The sequence below is a fragment of the Calonectris borealis genome, chromosome 9 (assembly GCF_964195595.1).
Source record: "Calonectris borealis chromosome 9, bCalBor7.hap1.2, whole genome shotgun sequence".
Lineage (NCBI taxonomy): Eukaryota > Metazoa > Chordata > Aves > Procellariiformes > Procellariidae > Calonectris > Calonectris borealis.
Window position 1 is genome coordinate 2373968 of NC_134320.1, and position 23431 is coordinate 2397398.

The 23431-nt window shown below is 45.4% G+C and overlaps 3 protein-coding genes across 15 annotated transcripts in view; 2 read left to right on the forward strand and 1 right to left on the reverse strand.

The window, feature by feature from the left end:
- CEP63 (centrosomal protein 63) overlaps positions 1-23431 on the reverse strand; it is a 43158-nt gene that overhangs the window by 19511 nt on the left and 216 nt on the right. For 2 of the 13 annotated variants that reach the window (XM_075157891.1, XM_075157889.1), the window contains exon 1: positions 1286-4064. In XM_075157891.1, coding sequence (XP_075013992.1) covers positions 1286-1332 — 47 coding nt within the window. In that variant the 5' untranslated portion in view covers positions 1333-4064. Of the gene's footprint in view, positions 1-1285; positions 4072-4168; positions 4229-23431 lie in introns of those variants that run through there. The other 11 variants (XM_075157887.1, XM_075157881.1, XM_075157885.1 and 8 more) reach the window with 11 other exon arrangements.
- On the forward strand, positions 4215-8038 carry ANAPC13 (anaphase promoting complex subunit 13). The gene is made up of 3 exons (XM_075157895.1): positions 4215-4282; positions 5269-5394; positions 7582-8038. The coding sequence occupies exons 2-3, from the start codon at positions 5296-5298 to the stop codon at positions 7705-7707; spliced, it is 225 nt and encodes a 74-aa protein (XP_075013996.1). The 5' UTR covers positions 4215-4282; positions 5269-5295; the 3' UTR covers positions 7708-8038.
- Positions 10303-23384, forward strand: LIPH (lipase H). The gene is made up of 10 exons (XM_075157896.1): positions 10303-10354; positions 14411-14778; positions 15499-15607; positions 15712-15813; positions 16798-16887; positions 18001-18168; positions 19093-19188; positions 20158-20269; positions 21824-21997; positions 23312-23384. The coding sequence occupies exons 1-10, from the start codon at positions 10303-10305 to the stop codon at positions 23382-23384; spliced, it is 1344 nt and encodes a 447-aa protein (XP_075013997.1).

Sequence of the window (23431 nt, forward strand, 5' to 3'; positions counted from 1 at the left end):
CAAGTTTCAGTCACCAGAGAAATCTTACAGCCAAGCTATCAGCTCCTGAAAACAGTAGTTTATCACAAATGCAGACAAACCCCTAAGCAGAGGGGGTTGGATGACAACATGATAATGAAGAATAAAACATTTGCAATCCATTGGGGAGAGCATGCTCCCTAGCGATGCTGCAATTTCTAATTTGGTGCAGTAATTATTGAAGCCAATTCAACTAACTCCTCTAAAACTTCACAAGCTGCTAAGCCAGGAACAATATTAAGGCTTGCAAGATACAGCCCTGGAGGGCAGTGAACTCTATGATGATCTTTACCCCTTTAATTTGCCTGTCAAATAGGAAGCACTGAAAAGAAATGGAAATCAATAGGTTAAGGGATTGAAATTTCTGTTCCCCCAGAGCATATGCACACTTCACAGCTTGGCAGTTTTTCTATAGGGAAAGAAATACTTCTTAAAGGAGCCAAAATCATTTAAATTTGAAGTTCACCCTGTCCTGCGAGTTAACCAAAAATTAGCAGCTAATATGCAGAGCAAGAACATTTCCTTCACAGCATCTGCTAATACAAAGCTAAGTCTAAACTTGGCTTCTGCAACCAGTTATCTGATACCATATCTACACAGAAGACATGGTATTAGTAAACTTGAGTCACATTCTCAAAGATGACTATGAAAATGGCACCAGTGACTTTTGCTTCATGCTTGTTTAACACATAAAACATTTTTTTCCATTATTGGCACTACAGTCTCTCTCTGGGATCCAAAAGTCTAGGCACTTTCACCTAAGACAGAGCATCAAGGATTCTTCAGAGATGAATGGGACTCTGCAATTTCAACACGAGCAGGAAATAATCAGATGTTTTCAATAAAAACAGATAACAAAGTCATGTCTCATTAACCTTGCAAGGCTGCTACAAAAAAAAAAATTTATTCACACCTTTAATTACTACTGCTCCTGACGTTAGAAGGTAAGATGGGTTTACAACAACAACAACAAAAAAAAGAGGCAAGGTTTTCAGGAAGACATAAACTTAAAATTCTAGCAATAAAGATAATAATATCTGACAAGGGATTATTGCAAAGCCAGCTCACCCAGTGGCTTTGCTTCTGCACTAGCTCAAGGCCACTGCACACTGTATTTGTCCACCAGCGTGCGCTAGTGAACAAACTTCAAAGTCCTTATTTAAGCAATGGAAGCTTTGTCCGATACCAGAGGATTTGATTCTGAATGAGAGGGAAGGTTAGTACTTAAACTATTTTGAATAACTGGTGTATACTGTTGCATACATACCTCCCCTGCCCATTTCTTTGCATTCCTTCCAGCAAAGCCTCCATCATCAAATCCCGGTGGCTTTAGCAGCTAGGAAAGTACACAAAAGCAGCAGTCACCCATGGCAATGTACAAACAAGGCTACTTCTCCATCCAACTGCAGAACAAACAGAAGTCCACAGAGGAAAGTAGTTTAAAAAATTACAATTAGCACACAATTGCAGGTAAGGAAAACAGCAGTCACCTTCGTGAACTTAAAAGCCAAACATCCACCAAATAAAGGAAAACAGATTTTTCTACAAAAAAAAAAAAAACAACAAAGACCCAGTGCAAGCATTCAACACTATCAAATTGCAGTGATATAATCATGTGATCTAATGAACAGAATAATTCAAATGGCAGCAGTGAAAGAGAATCTGCACTTCAGCAAACGGGCGAACTCAGCACACTGGGACTGGCAGACCTGCCACCTCCTGGGTGCACCAAACTGCAGAGGATCAGCAACACGCGGGGACTTCCAAACAGGCCAGCCCAAGATCCACCTCCGGCAGGGGCATTTGCCACTTCAGAGAAAAACCATAAGCACCTCGTAGGAAGTAGCAGTAAGAATCCATCCACAAATTAGGTCTCTCCCAGGTCTCCATTACAGACTAGGTTAAACAGACTACAGTTTACGATTGCATCCAGGACACACTGCAAGTTTATATGGTTGTGAGAATTCTCTTTTAAGATAACACTCATTCTTTAAAAATTCCTCTGGTGCCTTAAGCTACGAAAATAACTTTCACAGTAGCAGTACATTGTCTTAGTTAAAAATGACATCCTTTAAGTCATGAACACATGTATGTATGCATACGCATAGAAGTTTCACGTATTTGTGAAGCAAGAAAGGTTTACATTAAAGGCAAAAATGGGGAATAAAAAAAAATGAGTTACCATGGAACCACACCAGGAAAGCTAGAATCTATTTCAGTGGCTCCTCCGTGAAACTGTGGCTCTCGAACAGAAAAATGGTTAAACTCATCCTGAGGATATAAAACTACACTTCAGTTTCACTCTGGGGGGTGTATTCACACAATCTTCTTCCAAAATATGTACGCACTTTCTCAAGTACGTAGAGATGGATCCTCACAACATCTTTCCTCAAAGATTAATATGGCATTATTAAGCAATCAACAGGTCACAGAATGTGAGACTTTCAGAAACGCAGTCTCCGCATTTCTTTCACTTCCATCAGAGCTTCTATCCTGCTCCTACAGCATTTTAAAACTACATCCAGAGATGAAAGCCTGTCCTTGGAAGTTCAGCTGTATTTTAAACCACACACGTACAGAAAATATGTATTTCACTGAGGGGAAAAAAAAAATTCCTATCCCTATTCTGATAGTGTTTTGTCTCTCCTTGGTCCTGTCTGTGCTTAACAAAATTCAATCAGTATGCAGTACATCTTTGTTGTACGGCTGATGGCAGAGCCGCTGAGGAGAGCAGATCCCCAGAGCTGCTGACAGCACTCCAAGAGAGTTCTCCAGGTGGCAACAGCAGACATGAGCCAGCAGCAACTCTTCTGTTTCATTCTAATCACACCTACACAGAATCAATTTTCAGGGGGCAGCAGAGAGATTTCATTGTCCACCACAGAGAACGTCTGCTAAAATTCAAAAAGAAAATCCGGAGAGCAATCCAGGTCCTTTATCAGCAGCTCCTTCCGTGAGAGGCTGGGATCAGTTCAACACTGAAAGCTCTAGTGCCACGAGGAGCCAGACAGCATCTACTCTCGCTTCTGCTAGGTTTTAAGCAGGGCCCCCAAGGTAAGATGCCTGAATCTGCCAGCTTTGCATACTTGCCAGCTTACCCGGGTTTGGGGGAAGAGCCTTAAAATCAGACACCTCTAGCCAGTTTTATGCTACATCGGGTTTGTTGACTTAGTATTATATTTCGATCTCCCAAGCTTGCAAGTCACAATGTGCAATTTACAGGCAACTGAGTAAAGACCCACACAGATACCACTAGAGGAAACCATCTCTGCCTTTAAGTCCAGCTAGAGCTGGCCTGTCACTTCTGAAATTGAAGAAAAAGGAAGTATTTGCAAAAAAAGAGATAAAGCATTTAAAAATCAACAAGGTTTAGCATCCCAACTCAAGAAAGAATCACAGCAGTAGAGTCAAGTGGAGAAAATTTGATAATACGCAGGAGGACTTCAGAATACTGCCCAGGAGAAAAGACTGGGATTACTTTGCATTTAAAAAACACAGCAGGATGCAATTTTAAAGCGTTGCTGGAAGTAAGCTTACAACGAACAGAAAAGCACGACCCACGTTGCAGCAAGAACTTCCCAAAAGTACCAATAAATGGGCGCTCAACCTGCCAGCCGCTGGTTGAGGCATTCCGGCCGTCCCAAGGCCCGGCAGGAGCCCGGCGGGAACCTCCCCGGTGCTTGGCTCGGGGAAGAAGCGCCCACCCTAAAGCCCCCCGCCGCTCCGGCAGACGCACCCTCATCCTACTGTGTTTTAATTCCTCCCCAACCGAAGCCTCCACACTGAACGATCGCTTACGATGTTTACACACACACAGACGCCCCGAAGGGGAGCGTTTCGGCCCGCAGGCCGAGGCGCTGCCCAGGGCCCTTCCAGCCCCGCTCCCCGGGGAGAAATCCCCGACCCCACGCCGGGGTCGACCTGCGCTCCGGGCTCTCCGCGCCGCCCCGGCGACGGTCGGCGACCGTTACTGAGGGCGGGCGGCGGCCGCCTGACAGGAGGCCAGCAGTGGGCCGGGCCGGGCCGGGCCGGGCCTAGCTCAGCTTAGCTTGGCTTGGCTTGGCTTGGCTTGCCTCCCCTCCCCGCAACACCCCCGCCACCGGTCGGTCGGTCGGTCCCTCCATCCTTCCTCCCCCCCCCCGCTGCCAACCTAACGGCGGAGCAAAGCCAGGGCCTCGGCGGGCGGGCGGGCGAGCGCTGCGGCTGCGCGAGGACTGCGCCTGCGCACTGCCGGCGCCGAGGCTGCGTCCCGGAGATGGGCAGGGTAGGGCGCGGGCAGGCGGCCGCGTCGCCCGGGGATGGGGCGGGGGCGCCGGGCGGGCCACGGGGCTGCACTGGCCGGGAGGGGCACCGGGAGGGGCGGGGGGCCGCATCGCCCCGGTTACCGGGGCTGGGATGCGCTTAGGCCTGTCCCCAGCGCCCAGCCGGGGCCGCCCAGCCCGGCTGTCCCCGAGCACCCACCGCGGGCGGCTGGAGCGCCCTACAGCTCCGGGCGTAAAGGCAAGGCCTGTTCAAGGTGTAGCGCTGGCGCCAGGCACGGCCAGGTGGCTCCGAGAGCCTCCGAGAGTCCCCAGCCTGCTTTCGTTTTAAATAAATACCAGTAGTCTCCAACCCTGGCATGATCGAGCCGCCGGCTGCTGTCCTGCAGGAGTCACACAGGGGCGAGTTCCGAGGTGCCAGTTCAAGGAGGGCAGAGTGCTAATCAAACGATCACAAGAAACCCCTGGAATGATATAGTAGCTGAGGGTGGAAGACAGGTCTTATTTTTCTCCTGTTTCACCACTTTCCTGGACTTCAGTTTTTGGCAGCATTGTGTGTGCATTTAGTCCTTTGTTCCGACTCCTTCCCAGACTCGCGAAGAGTTCGGCACTGAAAGTGAGTAGGTAGCAAACAATAAGCAATGGTTCTGTGCAGAGTTAGAGGGGATGGGGGAGCTCTAGGTCCTCAAGCCCACTCAAAAGGGACTTCTAAAGGTCAGTAGCTATAAACTCATATAAATCTCCATAATCAATAACAGGCTAGTTTTACATATTCATCAATCTGCAATTCAGTTTGATAGTGTTCTTTTCAGATTAAGTAGTTCTCCTGTGGTTATAACCCTATTTTGAGTGGATTAGGAAAATCAAGATTTTCCATAAAAGTTTAAACTTAACAGGAATTGGACCAAAACTGGAGCAAGCCTGTAGTCCAAACTCCAGCTACGTGGTTAGGGATGTGGATGTTAGAAACAGTATCTGCTTTGTGTCACAGATTTAGCTGTACTTGCCTGCTACAACGATGGACAGCGAAGTGCAGAGGGATGGCAGAATCCTGGATTTGATCGATGATGCGTGGAGGGAAGATAAATTGCCGTACGAGGACGTGGCTATCCCTCTGGTAGGTGAATTGCTACTTATCAATCTGACTTAAGACCGGTGTGTTTACCACAGCCCCTTCCAACGGCACAGAGAGTATTGCTTGTGGTGCAGCTAATTTGTACAAAAGGTTCCCAGGATGGATCTGACTCTTTTTCTGTCCTATATGCCAGTCATTCCTGTGTGCAGACAAGGACATAGGTGTTTCTCTCCCCCTTCCCCTGACCATTTGCTGTATCTCCTCAGAACTAGAGTGCCCTTCCCATCGCACAGTTCTGGGTTTGGCATCAGGGAGAAGTAGAATCGTCCTTTCTCTGTGCTTCCCCTTCACGTTTCTAGTGTTGGAAGTGGTTTCCCAGTTGGTTTGTAGAACAGAGAGGATCAGTCTCATGCTGACAGTTGCAGTCTTGGTTACACTTTATTTCCACTTTCTGAAATTCCATTAAAAGAAGCTGAAGATTTTTCAAATGTCTTCCTGATCAGTCTTTTCCAAATACACTGTTGCTGTTGCCAGTTCAAGGATGGTAGTGAACAAACTGGCACCTGCAGTGGGACTCCTGCTTGTAGCGCTGCATCCGACACACGGCAGTTATCTTCTCAGGCAGCGTACAGCAGCTTGTACAGCTACGAGGCCAGAGAGATGCAGCTGGGGAAAAGCTACCTCCGATCCCACAAATCCCCAAGCTGAAGCTTCAGATGTCCCCCACCCATGTCTTCCTTAGCCATTTGGGAACTACCAGGGAAGCGGGAGGTATCTGAGGATTTTCCCTTTCCTTGTTCTCTCTGCTACACAAGCTTTGCCCTGGCTAGCACTGACAAAGCGGTCATGCTAAGATTGTGGGGATTGATAGGCTGCTCGTTTCTTTTAGCACAGAGACATTTCCAAGTTGCCAGTGACATGGTTCAAGCTTTAGCTCTTACACCACTGTCTTTTCAGAGAGGGCAAGGAGCAGCTACACACCACCAAAATCCATGTATACAGTACACAAGTTTTCCTGCCAAGATTTGGGCTTGAGGGAATGATCTCGCAGAACTGTGATTCTGAGATACGAGAGCCCAAACCCCCCTTTGCTCGGGATAACCTTTATTAGGCAGGCCGAATATTATAAACTAGTTCCTTGCTGACATTTGCCTTTACCCTGTGCCCAAACATCACTGTCTCTTTCCTTACAGCCATCTCTTCAGCTACTTCCAGTCACATACAGATGGCAGCCTCAGAGCAGGAAGCCTCATCAACTAACAATAGAAAGGAAGGCCTGGCTGTGGGTATAAAGATCCCCAGGGATGGGATTGGCTCAGATCACATAGAAAAACCAGCACAAATTCACAGGAGTCTTACTCAGCGGCATTGTAAAGGAGCAGACAGAATGGCTGTAAAGTGGTATTTAAGCCTGTCCTGAGCATCTGATCCAGTGCTCACTTGAGAGATTCCTATGAACTCAAATGGGCTCGAATCATATGCTGTTTTCAAAACTAAAGAATTTTATTTCGCTCATGCTGGGATTTCCAGAGATCTAGAACTCAGAATTCTTGCCCAAATGGCATCTGGCAGAGTAACACACACTCTGTGTGACTGCACCACTACAGCAACACAGAGAACAAATCATATAAGGACGGAAAATGAAATCTCAGTTAAACTGTACTTCCTCCTTACTGTGTCGTGAGCAGCTCTGTGTTGCACCTGGTAGGGGTTTCTGACTTCTGCTGTTGATATAGCACAGCCACACCTGTGTTCAGCATGTAGAAAGAGGAAGGATTTCTCACCTGCCATAGGAAAGTAACATGTTACAGTTGTCTTAATAACAGCTATAATAAATGCAGTATCCGTATTCTTGGCAACAGCAAAAGAAACACATTGCAAACAAGCAATGGAATAATTGCATCGTACTATTATTTACTTATTTTGCATTTGCTACACATTCTCCTTCTTCACTGCGTGTGCAGTCTGAGCGTATAGCAAGGCCCCAGGGTCCTGGAAACCCAATTTACCTTTCAGATTAAGCACCATATTCATGTGAAAAGAATATTGTTCATAACTGGGCTTAGTAATATTTTTAAGTGTATCAGTATGTATGATATGTATTGTTCAGATGCACCCTCTGGTCTCATTTGTGGATTATTGTATTTATCCATATGAAGTCTTAGTAACCCGCTCCTTTCAGGAAGCGTATTATGTGTGGAATGCATTGTACCTCTATTTTGTTCTCAGAATGAGCTTCCTGAACCCGAGCAAGACAATGGTGGCACAACTGAGTCTGTGAAAGAGCAAGAAATGAAGTGGACAGATTTGGCTCTCCAGTATCTCCATGAAAACGTTCCACCCACGGGAAACTAGTGCATCAGTGAGATCTCATGCAGTGGATGCATGAATGCAATATAAAAAATATTTTTCAGCTGACCATTGCTGTCATAAGCTTCTCTAAGGAGGAAATAACGTTTCTGAAAAAGGCTCGGATTCAAATGGTTCTACTCACAGTGACCAAACACAGTTTAAAATGCTTCTATAATAAGTGTGAAGTAACAATGGCTATCTGACACCTCAGAGCTATCAGAATGTTTCTCTTATGTAAAATTATTTCGTATCTTCTGTTAAATTGTTCTTAAGTTGATGCCAATTCTGATCTTAAATGTTTTCTACATGTGATAAAAAAGTAGTTTTTACTGTCTCAAGTTGTTATTGATTTCAAAGCTCACGGTGGGACAATTTCTGACTCTGAAGGCTTATGTCCCAAGAAGCATTCCTGTGTATTCTGTGGTTAGAGTTCAGTTACAAAAAACAAGTAAGTCACTTGTTACTAACTAGGGTGTGGCTAAGGAAGGTTTTGTGGGGCAGGCATGAAAGACTGGTCCATAGGATTCAAGTAATCTGTAAACACAGGTGGTTATTTGAATTCCTCATCTCAGGATTTGATGGTGGCCGTGGACAGCATTTCCAGTGCTGACATCCTGGGTATGTTTGCCAGTACTCCTACTGTAAACAGTCTGATTTGTGCTAAAATGGTGGTTACTCAAAATCATTGTCTTTTGAGGGATGATTAAGAGTTAAAATGAAGAGCCTGCCAGTCCCAGTGTTCCACCTGCTGAACTGATAGCCACTTGGATGAGCTGTCTCAGATGAGAAACAGAAATCTGAGGAAAGTGATGAGGAAAAGAAACAAGTGTGGCTTAGCTTCAGGCAATAAAATGTTACCTCTTTTTGTGCTGAGAAGAAAGGCAAAGCCCTCTTGATTTCTTTATCTCATTTTATCTCTGATTCTCAAATGTCTTTTGCAATAGGCAAAAGCCTTCTGTTCATCTTGCGCGTTTCACTGGTGGACTGATTCCTTTGCACCACTGGCAGAACTTGCTAAGGAGAAAATATTTTGACAGAGTTTAGGATTACTGGTAGAGGTGAGGAAGGAACTGGAAGGAAAACAATGTTTCAAATGATTTTCTTTTGCCAGTGCATCAGAAAAAGCACTCTCCTAGAGCTTGCAGCTTCCAGACTCCACAGAAGTTTTTTGGTGTCTTTTCTCAATTTTTATCCTCTTCAAAATAACAAAAAACAACTTTTGCCTGTGTGATTACCAAATGGAATCACAGCACGGCACGTGTCCTGCGAGACTGTGATTGCTGAGCTGCATGAGGGTGGAGAGCTCAGGGTGCTTGTGAAAAAATCACGGGTGTTGCTGGGTGCGCTCCTCCGTCGGAGGTGTAAGCCGTGCCCGCACCAGACAAGCGGCACGCACTTGTCTGAACAAGAAGGAGCTGCAGACAGCCAGCAGGCAGAGCTAAGGATTAACCCAAGAATCAGCAAAGTCAAAAAGCTTAGCATGTACAGCATGGACCAAAGAAACAGCTATGCAGCTGGGAACTGTAATAGTTCAGCTCCTCATTGGATCATCATCAGGGGGAAAAAACAGAGCCTGTGCTTAATGGGGTGTGTCTGATCTTCCTCACGTTACCTTTCCCTGGCCTACGTTAGAAGAATCTGCAAAGAAAACATTAGGCAAAGCTACCACACAGCTTCTGTCCAGCAGCCATTCTTGTTCTCTCTTCCCCTCCCCTCTCCCACCCCTTTACAAACTCCCCACCACCCTCATCTTTCCAATTTTGCCACTAGATCTTCCAGCGCCAATTTCAGACTTCCTTTTCTGCCCCCGACAGTTGTCTTTGCATCTGCCATCTTCCTCCTCCTGTCCAGCAGGGGAAAAAAAGCCTTTCCTACTTGAATTAGAGCTGGATTCATGAGGTTCCAGCAGGTCTGCAAGAAAATGTGGTGGGGATGCCAGATGCACGAGTGTCATCCAAGACAGCAGCTGCTCGGCAGCCCAATGGAGACCCAGGCTGACTCGAACTGGTACCTTCCCTTTGTCACGACATCGTGCTGTCCGTCTGCCTCCTGCCTGAGATGAGAGGATCTCGCAGGTCCTGGGCCACAATGCTCAGGAAAGCCAGAGGGACATGGGAGAGCAGGGATTGTCATGAATGTTACCAACGTAGGGCCCTGTGAAACCAAGTGCTGGCCCTGCCCAGATGCTTATCAGACTTGCAGTGACACCTACGTTCTTTGCTGCCTTTTGACATTCTTTGCAAAAGGCAAATAGACATGCAATAATTTCCTTAGTTTCAACACGTGTCGTCAAATCGCTGCTTACAGCATGATACCAAACCATTTGTGTCTTTGATTAGTCATTCCCCAGGGCAAACTATATTTAAAATAAGGAAACCTGGTAGAATAGAAGGTGCCCCACCTTTTTAAGAAGAAGTTTTAGTTGTATAACTGAAGACTGGTCTTAATTTCTTGGCTGGTAACTTCCTCCTTTCACCACACCTACTGTTACTGGCAGAAAAGGAGAGCGAACTGTTGTCAGAGACAGCAGATACATGCCAAAGAAATTGTGGGATCCTTAAAATCTTTCACCTGTAGAAGTTCCATGTGGAAATCCATATGCTGAGGCTGTGTGTCGTGTTTGTCTACCTTTTGTATGGGATGAAAACAGGTAAGAAATCCACCACGTGTTTTGAATGTTTTTGTCGAATATAACACGCTTTCTGTGCTTTGCAGAAACATCAATGTATCTACCCTCTGCATTATAGTTACTACATAGGGTTTTTCACTAGCATTATTTATTTTGGCAAAGCAAATTATACTGGTTACATGAATGTAAAACCAGAAGTCATTTTTATTATCTTTTCCTCACTTTGCAAACATTTCTCTTATATAAGTACTATCCATCGACACTGAAAATGTCATTTGAAATCTTCAGAGAAGAATGATTTCTTTTCAGCAGTGTCTTATATGACAGACGCGAAGGATGAATTACCATTTATGAACAATAAGCTTCATTTGATATCCTCATAGCCTTATCAAGAATCAACCTGTGTAACAATAAACAAATATACTGCCTTGTGTTAGCATACACATGGGAGCAAGTCAAGTTATAGCTCTCTGCTTTGTAGGATAGCAAACAGGATTTAAAAAAAAAAAAATATTCTTATACATACTAACTTGTATTTCATCAGGTTCTCTGGAGTAATCTCGGGGTCGTGTTTTGCTTAGTTTGTTAAATACGCTGTAGGAAATGTAGTAATAATAAGTGGAAAAAGAGAATTATGTGAAAAGGCACCAAGGAAACCCAGTGAGATACTGAAGACCACTTTAAGAGATAGAGGGCACACTCTCTCTGTGGAAAAGTGATGGAATTATTCAATAATGCTACTGAGATTTGCTGTGTGGAAGTGAAGCGTGCTTAAAGCTGACGACTTCATTATTGATGCATAAGACCAGGCTGTTGAAACACGCTGTAAAAAGCCCAGGCAAGGTGACAGTGTTGTGAGCGTCAGTGAAACTGCAGACAGACACAGAAGCAGCAACACATTTATCTGAGGTCCACGCAAGGTGTTGACTTCGCGGGCTCTGTGTGGCCATACAGTCTCCCGAGGACCCAGCTAGGACAACTACAAATCTGACCAAGTGACCACTGACCCATTGAAGTGAAAATCTGTTGGAACTTCACTTTGCAAGAGGACAGACTGATAGAGTTAAAAAAGCTCAGCTGCTATTCTATTCATGCAGACAGCCTTAAGATCACAGCACCAAAATGCCACTATTGCAAACCCTGCCTGTCTGTAGGATGAACATCCAGAAGGAAGAAAAAGCCTCCAAACATTGTCTCCAAGAAAGGAATGAGAGAGACCAGGGGAATGCAGGATCTTAACCAGCTTAACTAGTGCTTAACTACCACTGACTGCAGTAAATACCACAGAGTCTACCTGGGACCATTCTCATGACCGCAACACTCCCACTTGGGAGTATAAAACTTTAGAATATATATATACACACGTATGTAACTTCAGAACCAAATTATTCTGAGGGTGCCCCTCCTGCTGCAGTAGAGCCTCAGAGGCTGATCTCAAGCTTGAGACAAAAGATGTCCAGCTCCCACGTAGGAACATTGGTTTAACAGATTGGTATGCCCCTGTTACAGCTGCTGAGATGTCAGAGCACCTTGCCCAGGAAACTGCTGTTTGCCATCCTATTTTACGTATCAGAAAACTGAGCAGAGGGACAAAAGTGAATTGCCTGAGGCTGTCCAGCAAGCTAATGGCCAAGACAAGGCTGGGAACAAGTTAATGGGATGCTGGGTTAATTGCCACATTTATTCACCTTTCCTGGAGGGAAGAGATCTGTTGGACACGGGTTAAGTACAGTGCCAGGCTGTGAGTTTCCATTTCCACCTCACTTAGTTGCTTGCAGAGTTAATCTTAATAAGCCTCTTCCCCCATCACAGAAATCATGTTGGAGTTTCAAAGACACTTCCAGCCATTTGGGTAGGATCCACTGTGCTTATCAGAATGAAGAGCAAAGCCAGGATAACTGACTGTCCTCACGTGTCAGCTTTTGTAACACATGGTGGATGAGGCTGGGATATGCACCAGCCTGCCAGAAGAGAAGCTGGCAGGTTTTCCCCCGCTATTAGCACTGATCTGATTTTGTTAATCAAAATAGAACAAATCTAACAGACTTGGTACAGATATAACAAGGCTTTTTAAACAGTTCCTGTGTTAGGTATTAGCAAATGCCAATCAGCTCTGCAAAAGCTCTTCTTTACCAGAAGGTTTGGGCTGTTCTGGTGACAAACATAGTGCTCCTCTGGGCAAGTCTCAGCATAATGCAGGAGATACAGAAACAAATTAAGCAATCAGTGCAATCTTGCTCCATATAGAAGTAAGTCTTGCCTGGCATTTCTGCCTGCATTACTACAGCTTCAGTGGCAGTAAAGATGATTAACAATACTATATAATAACACTAAACAATAACTAAACCAATTTCTAGTTATTAGTAAAAAATAAACATAATTGTATTTTTTTATGTTGCAGTAGCACCTAGAGGACAGTCGTTAAGTATCACTATGTATGCTGGTGTGTATCAGCAAAAAATGATAACTTTTCTCTGCTAGTTACTTTGAGATCTCCACATGAACAGCGTCACAGGGGAACTCTTGCTGCTGTTTCTCTGGAGCATCTTGGCACTGTAAGAATGAGGTGAGAGCAAGCTGGTCAGGAGACAGCCACCCAGGTCACTTTTACTCTTGCAAGCAGGCCCCAGAGTCAGACTGCCCCTGGGAGCCCCGACTGAAGCATTACAGAGGCAGAACACCCTCAATTCAAAGGCCACTGATTTCAACCGACGTTCACTGGGCCTGCCTGAGGGCTCATTTTCCACTGCTCCTGTCCCGCTATTCATATTTTACCATAGGCTTTATACAGGAAGGACTCCACAGATTTCAAATGTTAAAATTTATTTCTGAATTTATAGTAGCAATTTAAAATATCCAGTTGGACTTAACTGCAACATCCTTTTAGCCTATTAACTTTTATTTCTGGAGCTCCTGGGGCTTCTACAAAGTAATTAGCAGAACTATGGCAACTGAGCAGATTATTTTATGTGCTGGGCACATAGCATTTATATCATTCTCATGCTCCTGATTTCCATAGGAGGAGAAAAGGGAAAGTTGCTCGTAGCAACTGTGAGAGTTTTATCATTTAGAAATTAAAATGCATAGAGTATTGGAGATTTGATAGAGCACAATTAGCTTACAGCTGCTGGTTTTCTAAACCCTTCTACCTACTGCACAGCCCTTTAAGCAACAGAGATCAGGAAGATTTCTCTAGCTACTGCAGCCTGAACAATTACTGCAGCCCTGGGCATATGTGTAAGAGAGACAGTCTCTCCCATAAGGTTCTTCAATAAGATTAAGGGGATTTGGGGAAAAAGGACTGTGAGCCAGAAAGAGGCTACAAAACCTGGGTGGGCCTTCGTAAGCAGTGCCTGTCTGGAGACAGTTATTCCATTCCCTCCCAGTGCCCTGTTGGAGATTGTATGGGACTCTGAGGGCTCAGCTGGTGTTCTGCTGGAAAGGCAAGGAACAAAGACAGGCTTTCAAATGGCACAGACCATCCCATAAAGCAGCACTTACATAAAATTCAGTTACTCTTCACCTGTGTATAAAGCAATACCAGTAACATATCTCATGCAGTCAAAGGGCGTCCCATTTCACAGTCTGAAATAGCAGGCTGCATCTGCAAATACAAATGAAGCATTGAGCTGCCCCTCACAACAGCAAGATCCTCTGCAGCTTGTCAGCTCCAGACTGGAGTTACAAACAAACCACGAGGATCTCTCTTTACCCTAGAACCTGTCCAGAGCATCTGGGTGTGCTCTCAAACCAATACAGCAACCATCCTAGTCGTCAGTCTCTAATACCTTCCTCACACTAGTGAATTTTTGGAGAGAGTCCATGCCATCTCCCAGCTACTAGTGGAAGCAGGACTGTGCTGTTTCAGGGAATGCTGCTCCAAGAAGGTACACTTGCTGTCTTTGTTCCAACGTGGCAAGAACTCCAGTGATGAACATGATGGAGAGGAAAGGCGCACCCCTGGCTCAGACAGCTCACCACATATGTTCCTGTGCCTGTGCAGGGCTGGCAGGTAGAGTAGGTCAAAGCAAACACATTGGTGCTAACCTCAGGATTGCCACACTGTGCTTTTTTCAGATCCTGGGGAGACATGCCCTGCATTCACAGCTCTCAGCATTGGCAACGCTTTGATAGGGACAGACCTGAAAGTGAAGCTGCTGCTCTACACCAGACAGAACCCAAACTGTGCTGAAGAGCTCGATTCAACAGCCTCCAAGTATCTAGATGTGACCAAGAAAACCACCTTCATCATCCACGGATATCGACTCACAGGCTCTACCCCAGTCTGGATCTCTGACTTGGTACATCTCCTGCTTTCTGTAGAAGACATGAACGTCATCCTTGTGGACTGGAACCGGGGGGCAACAACTCTCATCTACAGTAACGCTTCCAGAAACTGCAAGAAAGTTGCTGAGATTCTGAAGAAACTTATTGATGAAATGTTGGTAAGTTGAACGTTCACACTATGATATAGTTATTAATGCACAGTATGTAAAGGGCACAAAGGAAGTATTTAAAAACAGCAGGATATATGGAAAAAGAAACTCCTAAAAAGGAACACATTAATTTTTGGAAGTGCAGCTATGCTGCAGTGCCAAATTCTACCCCTGGACTTGGTATTATGGTATTTTGTTGCAATATTCAGTTTACAGTCTAAGTCTCTACATTTCTGGATACAAAACTCTACAGATATGTTTTCCCATACAGAGAAACTCTATTTCCACTTTTCTGGATGTCCAAAAGTCAGCTTATGGGGACCAGCTTCAGTTCGCAGCTCCTCTAAGCTGTTGCACCGGCACAGTCAATGATGACACTGGATCATTAGGATCGTTGTGTCTGCTAACGCCTTGCAGAAATCACATGTGAGCAACTGGAGTTGGACTCATGGGGCCCATGAATACTCTGTCCACACTTGTAGTCACCACCCCAGGAAAATATAACCATTGCCTGAACTGTTCTCATCGCAGCTCTCTCGGATATGGGCCTTCAAACATGAGTGCTAGTTGTACTGTGGGACTGTCAAAGGGGGAATATTTACACAAAGTGGAACCCACCAAGGGAAAATGTGGGAAAAGTAGGGAGATGCATTTATGTTCCTCCTCCTGATATTTTTTATGCTTTTCATGTGCCTAAAATCTGTGACCACGAGTACTTTTAAATCTCAGGTTGGTGGAGCATCACTTGACTCCTTGCACATGATAGGAGTGAGCCTGGGAGCACACATCTCTGGCTTTGTGGGACAGATGTTTGATGGTACACTTGGAAGAATCACAGGTAAGCCCTTCTTCCTGTCAGTCCTTTTGCTTCGAGGATAGCTGTTCACCGTGAGCGGAGTGAACTGCACAGCACCGAAGTGATGCCATGGTTTTGTGCTGCAGGCCTTGACCCAGCAGGCCCCTTGTACAGAGGAAAGCCGCCTAGTGAGAGGCTGGATCCTACAGACGCGCAGTTTGTTGATGTCATTCATTCGGACACCGATGGTATGTGACACCTTTACCACTATGAGGAAACCTAGAGACTGATGGGAAGCACAGGAAAGCGGGGGCTCCGGTAGGCAGCAGTGCTGGGGGATCCTTGCTCCTGTGGCCCAGGAGGACAGCAGTCTCCTTCACTGGTGCTGTGAAGGGCTCTGTGGTCCTGTGTTGCCCACACTGTGCTCAGCACTCCCTCGAGAGCTGCTGTTTTATTTGTGTTTCAAAACATGCTGCTGTTCTATAGCAATTATAGCCTCGTGGCCCATGAAGTACAGGGACTTAGGCACTGGTGCAGGAGTGCCATGTTGCTACCGCAGCACACAGTTCTGCTGGAGCAGTTCCACACCAACGCCGCACTGCGGGGCCAGGCTGCCGCCCAGCACGCAGCATCTCAAAAGCTAGCCTCGCACGGCAGATCAGTTATCCCCAACCCCGTGGCTTTTCTCCCCAGTCTTCATTCCACCTCCCGTGGGCTAAACCTTCCTCTAGGGCGAATCTGGAACCTCCCTCAGCCCTCTCCTTTCCCAACGGGTGCACAGCACGTCTTCACATCCGCCAGCCCGTCCCGCAGTGTGCAAGTCCTCTGCTCTGCTCCCACTGGCACCCTACCCCAGCACTTGGCTTTCCCACCTCATCGCTGCCTCTCGTCTTCTCCCAGTCCCTCCAAGAACTCGGACTTCAGCAGCACAGCAATACCCAGCGTTTCACATCCCTTTTCCTCTCCCGCATGCAGCGACACAAAAAGCCAAATTTTTTAGTCACACGCACAGGCTTATTTTAGGTATTTGATACCATCGCTAAAATGACACAGCTGGGTCACAACTGTTTGGCCTGCTGCCTAAATAGATAAATGACATTAATATTCCTGCGCAGGCAGCATCCTAGAGCTAAATAACTATTATTGTTTCCAGTTAATTTCTTATGTTTCCTTCTTCTGCATTTTACGATTTCATATTCCCTCCTCACAACCCTGATATTTTCTTTTGTCAGGACTAGGTTACACAGAAGCACTAGGCCACATAGACTTCTACCCCAATGGCGGGACCGACCAGCCTGGCTGTCCACTGACAATATTTTCTGGTAATTAATTCTGCCTTGAATTGCACAAACACTGACAAAATGTTTCCAATCAGAAAAGAGGAGAAGGCCAGAGAAACATCATCACTGCTTAGAAAATACATGAAAACCATATTCTGGGAAAGCCATGATAGCATCTCTTCCCAGCACGCTGACGTAACACGAGTTTAGCTGATATGCATCAGGCAGACATATGAATTAGGGGTGATCCTTCTGCTCTCTGTCACAAATGCAAATGGGATTCATTCTCTGTGCAAAAAGTCATCAGGTAGATTCGTGCCTTCATTTTGTGACTACATTTAGAAAACCTGTGAGATACCGTTTTTTTAAATTACTGAGAACACACACAAACCCCCAAGGACTAGCAATGGCAAGAACCTGTTCAGAAAAGAGGCTCAAGATGAATGTGGGGTAGGCAGTTACACCGAATCCAATGCGCCTTTCGTGGCAGTGACAGACAGTCCAGTCTGGCAGGTAGAACCCTAGTCTTGAATGCAAGAAAGCGTTTTTTGCTTTCCAGCCCAGCAGCAGAACTGGTTTTATGAAAGCTGCCTGAGAAAGATACCTGACAGAAGAAAAGGCAGTAATGTGAACTCAACCCTTATCAGACCCAAGAGAATCTACACAGGAAACCAGCCTGAATAAAAAAATCCATAGGAAATGAGGCTTCACTCATTTTGCTCCTCATGCAACAACTCATTTTATTAGTTATGTCTTTCTAAAGAGTTTTTTACACCAAAGTGGAAGGCCATGTGCCAAAAAAAAGCAATATCCAGCTGTCAGGCCTGAGCTCAGAGAGAAAATGAGAACACCTGAGACAGAGCAGGATCTATAGCTGGATCCTCTGGAACTGCAGTAACAATACAAACAAGTATGTTTTTAAAACCAAAAAAGACAAGAAGAAAAAAGCTGACATAGGCAGCTGAGTGCGCTCAAAGGGAGAGCTAGTGCCCACTTACTGTTCTGCCACAGCCCAGTGCTCCCCAGTGCAATCTGTTGTGGTTAGACTGGTCAGTGACTGTCCACTGGTGTGTCCTTTTTCGCTAGTGCATTAATACCGTTTTCCTGAAGCATGAGGATTGCTAACAAAATATTTCTTCCCTATGTATGATTAAGGATTGCAGTATTTTAAATGTGACCACCAGAGGTCTGTTTTCCTGTTCATGTCATCCCTGAAACAGAGCTGCAATATTACTGCATACCCGTGTGACTCGTACAGAAATTACAGGAACGGCAAATGTACCAGCTGCGAAACTTTTTGGCCTATGCCATGCCCCATCCTAGGTAAGGATTCAGGGAATGTAAATACATCCTGAATACACGTGTCTAACAGAGCTGCCATCGTTACTGTAATTTGGTGTGTGACAAATGTTTTGCTAAAGGACTAACACAACATGGTGCTTTGCAAAAGCATGTAAGTTATGATCACTGCGGTTTTTGAGAAGGTCTCTCCTTGACTTCTGCAGAGGTACAAGCCTCTGCTGCAGGCAAAAGAGGCCTGAGAAATTTTCCTGCTCTTTGTGCGGTCACATCACATTTCTAGAACAGAAATCCATGTGTAAAGGATCCAGAACTAGAAGAGCCAAAACAAGACTTAGGATCTTTACACTAAAGTCACAGAAACAATGAATTAAAGTCCATTAGTTGCAGAGTTTGAGGGATAGGGGCATGTTCTTGCTAAAACAGAATCTTTCCTACAAAATTTTCAGCACCACAAACGCCTCTTGACTCTAAAAGTAATGGCAGAGGGTGAAGAAAGGGTATTCTGCTTTTTTGTAACTGACCCACAGAGGTGTCCCAGCCTGGATGTGACAGCCCAGCTTCAGGCTGCCATTTCTGAAATGTTGATGCTAAAAAACCTGACACTTCCAGAAATGAACTTGCAAAGCTAAGGGGATGATTTTCATTCCCCACTGCCAAATGAAATCCTTCTTGACCATGGATATCAGATGTGGGAAAAGATCAATCTTAAAATAAGTGCTGAACAGTAACCAGGCATATTTAGATACTCAGTTGGCTTTAGTTACACAAGTAAAATTAAGCGCTGGTATAAGTCTACAGAGTACGGGAGCATGTGTCACAGTACTACCTTGCAGCTGGCAAGCAATACGCTATTTCTTAAATACTTGCTTTGTTATTTTCAGCAATTTAGTTGTTTATATACCTGTGCAGTAACTCTCTGTTTCATTTTCAAACTGTCATCTATAGGTTATTACGCCCATAAGTGGAAAAGCTATTTAACACAACAGAGCCATCCAGTGACAAGTATGTTTTTTGACACAGCGGACAAAGAGCCATTTTGTAGTAAGTGGCTAAGATTTCTGAGATGATTTTTCTTTGTGTATTGCCTCCTTCAGCAATAGCCGAGCAGAGATGGTTAGTTGCTATTGGCATCATAGCCAGCATTTTAGAAAGAAAGCCAGTGGCTGCTGGATAGAACTGTGTCCATCGGCAGTCTTACCATTACATTCCTTACCTGCAAACCTGCCTGGTGCTGTGAAAGGCAACTACTCGCTAGAGACATGCAAGAACAGGCTCATCTTGCTTACAGTGCTAGGAAATTTGTTGAGAACATGCAAACGAAACATAAAAGGGTAGTTCCTAAACTGTGTTTCAAAACAACACACCACTCTTGTGCAAGAAAGAGGTGTGTGGGAACGAGAGTCAAAGATGTGCTCTGAGCTGAACAGGTGAAAAAAAGCTATGCTGGACAAAAGTGAAAGGCACAGGGAAAGGGCCCAGGCAAGGGGGAATCGGTGAAAAAAGGTTTCACCCCCATGATCACCAACATACCAAGCCATGGGCAGGGATTATGGCCTGAGCTCCAGTGCCGGTCAGCAAGTGAATTCAGTGAGTTACAGATCAGAGTAAAGAGCAGGCGATTCTGCTCCATGACAGAGAAGACAAATGAAAGTTGCTGAGAACAGAAATGAAAGGGATCAGAGGCGGACAGGAGAAAGAAAAGGCAGTCTGAAAATGAATGGGGAAGGCAGGGAGTGAAAGGCAGTGTGCTGAAACCCATACAGAGAGGCCATCTTGCACGCCACTTGTGAGCCCTTGCTGTAGTGCTTTCCTAGACATGTCTTAGTATTTTTGTTAGGAATCTCTGCAAAGGAAGGAGAAAGAGATTTTAGAGAGAAATTGAACGGGTTGTGTCAGATGAGCAAACGGGAGAAAGACGTCCTCCATCTGCAGCTCAGCTCCCCGACAGGCACACAGCCGGCTGCAAAGCAGAGTGTGCAGGGTCTAACCACCCTCTCTCTCTCACCTCAGTTTATCACTACTTTGTGGATATTATTACATGGAACAAAGACACCAGAAGAGGCACCTTCAGCATCGTACTAGCTGATGAAACTGGGAAGAAGGCAGAATCTAAAATTAATCCGTAAGTTTTACCGATCTGATGATCTGTAAATGTTAGCAAATCACTTGGTACAACTGCATCTGGGAGGAGGCAAGATATCCTCCTCTAATTTCTCTGCTGATACTTGATAGTGTACGTGCCTTAGGGCTTGCCTGGCTCTGCGTGATTCTCCCAGACTCCCTCAGCGCACACCAGCTGACAGCCCAGCCCTTTGGTTTGGGCTCCTCTCAGTCATCTTAAGGACTAAAGTGGACAATCTCAGCCAGTGGCACGGCTGTCCTAGGCTTCCACTAAAGCAGGAGGAAAAACACATCTCCCCCTCTTTCCTTCCCTTTCCTGGGAGTGTTCTGTTCCAGCTCCAGGTGCCCAAGACTGCTGGGATGAACCTGGGCCTGAATATGTAACACCCAAATCAATTCATTCCACTTGGAGAGGCAAATTAATGGTGTTTATGTGGACACGCAAAGTCCTGATTGATCTAAACGCACTTCAACCAAACAAGTCCTGCTCAACTAGTCTCCCCAAGTGCCTCTAACTGCATCTTCTCTCAGCCGTATCTGCTTGCACTGGAGCAATCGGCATAGCTCCCCGGGGCTGCACAACCACCCCGCTCTGCCGAGCCTGTGACAGCCCACCAGGCAGCACACTTATACACACACGTCGTAAACACCTTTGACAGGTTAAAACTTGTCCTATTTGTCAGGTCTCCTAAAACTTCTGAACAAGGCCAGTCATTTTGAGTGTTGCAACCGGGATAAACTTCCAGTCACATCTGCACTCTTCACCTTCGTAAGGGAAACCTTAAACTATGGCCATACAACAACTGGCTATATAAAGAACGCGTTTTGTGGCCACAGCGTTCTTGTGAGCAGCTCTGCTACTTTTGCCCCAAGACCAGTGCAGTTTTCATGCATATCTCAAAACAGAACGAGCCACTCTGTCAAAAAGGACCAGGGTCAAACCCCAGCCCTGGAAGGCTTCACGTCTTTAAGCCTGGGCTATTTTCCTATCCGGAGAAGGTGGATTACTCTCTGTTAATTCTGGTCAAAGCTGCATTGTTTCACAGATGCTTCTGCTGCATTTGCCAGAAGAGAACTACCAGAAATTTAGTTAGGGACATTAATACCCAGAAGGTACAGTCTTCCACTTGTAAAGCTACCTCAGCCATACAGCGTTGTTACAACCACATTTTTATATACAGCAACATATTCTGCAAACTCCACGACTCCATGACTCGGTGCTCAGGTCTGCACAGCCAGCCACGTACGAACATCATTTGGGTCTAGACCACGCGGGTTCAAAGCAGAATCACAGTGAGGATTCTGCTTTGGGACCACAGCAAACAGCATCAGACCTCTGTGTCCCCATTCCCACCCCAAATAACTGAGTGCAAAAGTGGCTAAGTAGGTTCGCACCTGGAGACCTGAATCTATACCCATTTCCTGTAAATCAGAAACTAATCGTAAGTTCAGTCCTCCTCCTCCCCCAGCACTGTTTCTAATATTACACTGAATATATTAAAAACGGTGCTATTCCCTCGGTGACTCTCTGACACCTTGTCTGCTTTATCTTTAGAGAAGCTGCAGCCTTCCAGCAGTACAACCAAATCACTGTGCTAATTGGATTTGACCAGGACTTTGAAAATGTAGAAAGAATTTCCTTGACATTTTCCACAGGATCCGTCATTGGCCCAAAATTCAAACTCAGGATTCTTCAAATGAGGTTCCGGTCACTTACAAATCCAGAAAGGTAAGCAGAGGTTTACAAACCATTTCTGTTGTTGCAAACTGGACAGAAGTAAATGCATCTCCCAGATGCCTGGCCTGGCTGAGTTCGTCCAGAAGAATTATATTTATTTCACATTTAATAATTCCTGCATACATATCTTGAGAATAAATTCTGCCTTTAGTGCATGCACACAAATCCCATAGCTGAACTTGAACACAGAGGTTGTCTTATTGTACTGAAAACATGTAATTAGTGGTCTGACATTTTAACCTTTGGTCAGGAAAATGACCTTTGAGTAGCTACAGAGAAGCTGCCCAGGCCTGAACTCTGGGCTAAAAGTAAACACAACTCTAAGGGAAATACAGATGTCCAGCCCCAAACACACATTTTATATCCCAGTCAATTTCTATGTCCTGTCAAACAGGGAGATTAATTTACTCCTGGAATTCCAGTAACTGGGAGCTGCTGGCCACTATGCACTGACTACTGCCCACAACATCATGAGGTACCTACCAGGTCATTTGCTGATGAGACTTCTACAGCCGCTTCAGTCACCCTGTTAACCTCTTATCTGCTCTACAGTCCTACCCTTAAACTTCCCTGATTTTTAGGCCACCTTCGGAGGACAGGATCTCTGTCTGAGCTCAGCAAGTACAGAATCTCTCAGGTTGACCTTGCGTGCAAGGACAGTATGTGGACATCAAGCCATAGATGCTTTAAATTTGGGTTAAAACAAGGATTGCACATCACAGAGCGAGAAGGGTGGAGCAAAAAAAGGACAGAGCTGCAGAACATATTTCTCTGCAGTTCATGAAGGTCTGCTACCCTTACCTTTAGGAAAAGATCGTGCATGTCTCATAAGCATCCCCCTCACTGCCACTCCCCTTCTCCTGTCCTACATCTCCACAGTCACTTCCAGCCCCAGACCCACAATTAATCTTAGTTGCAAATGCCCAAACATTTCATCAGAGGCTGTCCCCTCTCCCCTAGGAGGGGCTGCCACAGGCTACAGTCTGGTGTGCAGCACATTTGGTGGCCGGGCAAGTGTAGATTGGCTTAAAGGGAACCCGTGAACTCTGTAGCCGATACCTCAGTTTGCTTGCTGTTTTGTTTTTCCATGAGGCAAAGCAAAAGATAATGTAGAACAGAATGAAAATATGCTCAAGGCAGCCCTGACCTCAGTAAGGCTTGAAGCCCACCTAAAGTGAGGTGGACTTCAAGCCGGTTGTCCTGAGAACATGACTTATTTTCCATAAGCCTCCAGCACGCTGGGAGACTTGCCCGGGGGATGATACAAGAAAGGCCGATTTTTCACTTTTGACTGTTTTTATGCAGACCACAGCTGTGCAGATACGACCTTGTCCTGATGGAGAACACCAAAAAAACCTTCAAGCCCATCCCGTGTTGAAGCAGGAGCTAAGACCCGAACATGTCACTCCTGAACGTTACCTCTGA

Bases quoted from the DNA above. Each gene is read 5' to 3' on its own strand.
- LIPH (XM_075157896.1), top strand. From the start codon at position 10,303: ATGCTGAGGCTGTGTGTCGTGTTTGTCTACCTTTTGTATGGGATGAAA. The intron at 15,608-15,711 runs GTAAGCCCTTCT...TTTGTGCTGCAG, and splicing joins TACACTTGGAAGAATCACAG to GCCTTGACCCAGCAGGCCCC. The intron at 21,998-23,311 runs GTAAGCAGAGGT...GTTTTTATGCAG, and splicing joins TCACTTACAAATCCAGAAAG to ACCACAGCTGTGCAGATACG.
- ANAPC13 (XM_075157895.1), top strand. From the start codon at position 5,296: ATGGACAGCGAAGTGCAGAGGGATGGCAGAATCCTGGATTTGATCGAT. The intron at 5,395-7,581 runs GTAGGTGAATTG...TTTTGTTCTCAG, and splicing joins AGGACGTGGCTATCCCTCTG to AATGAGCTTCCTGAACCCGA.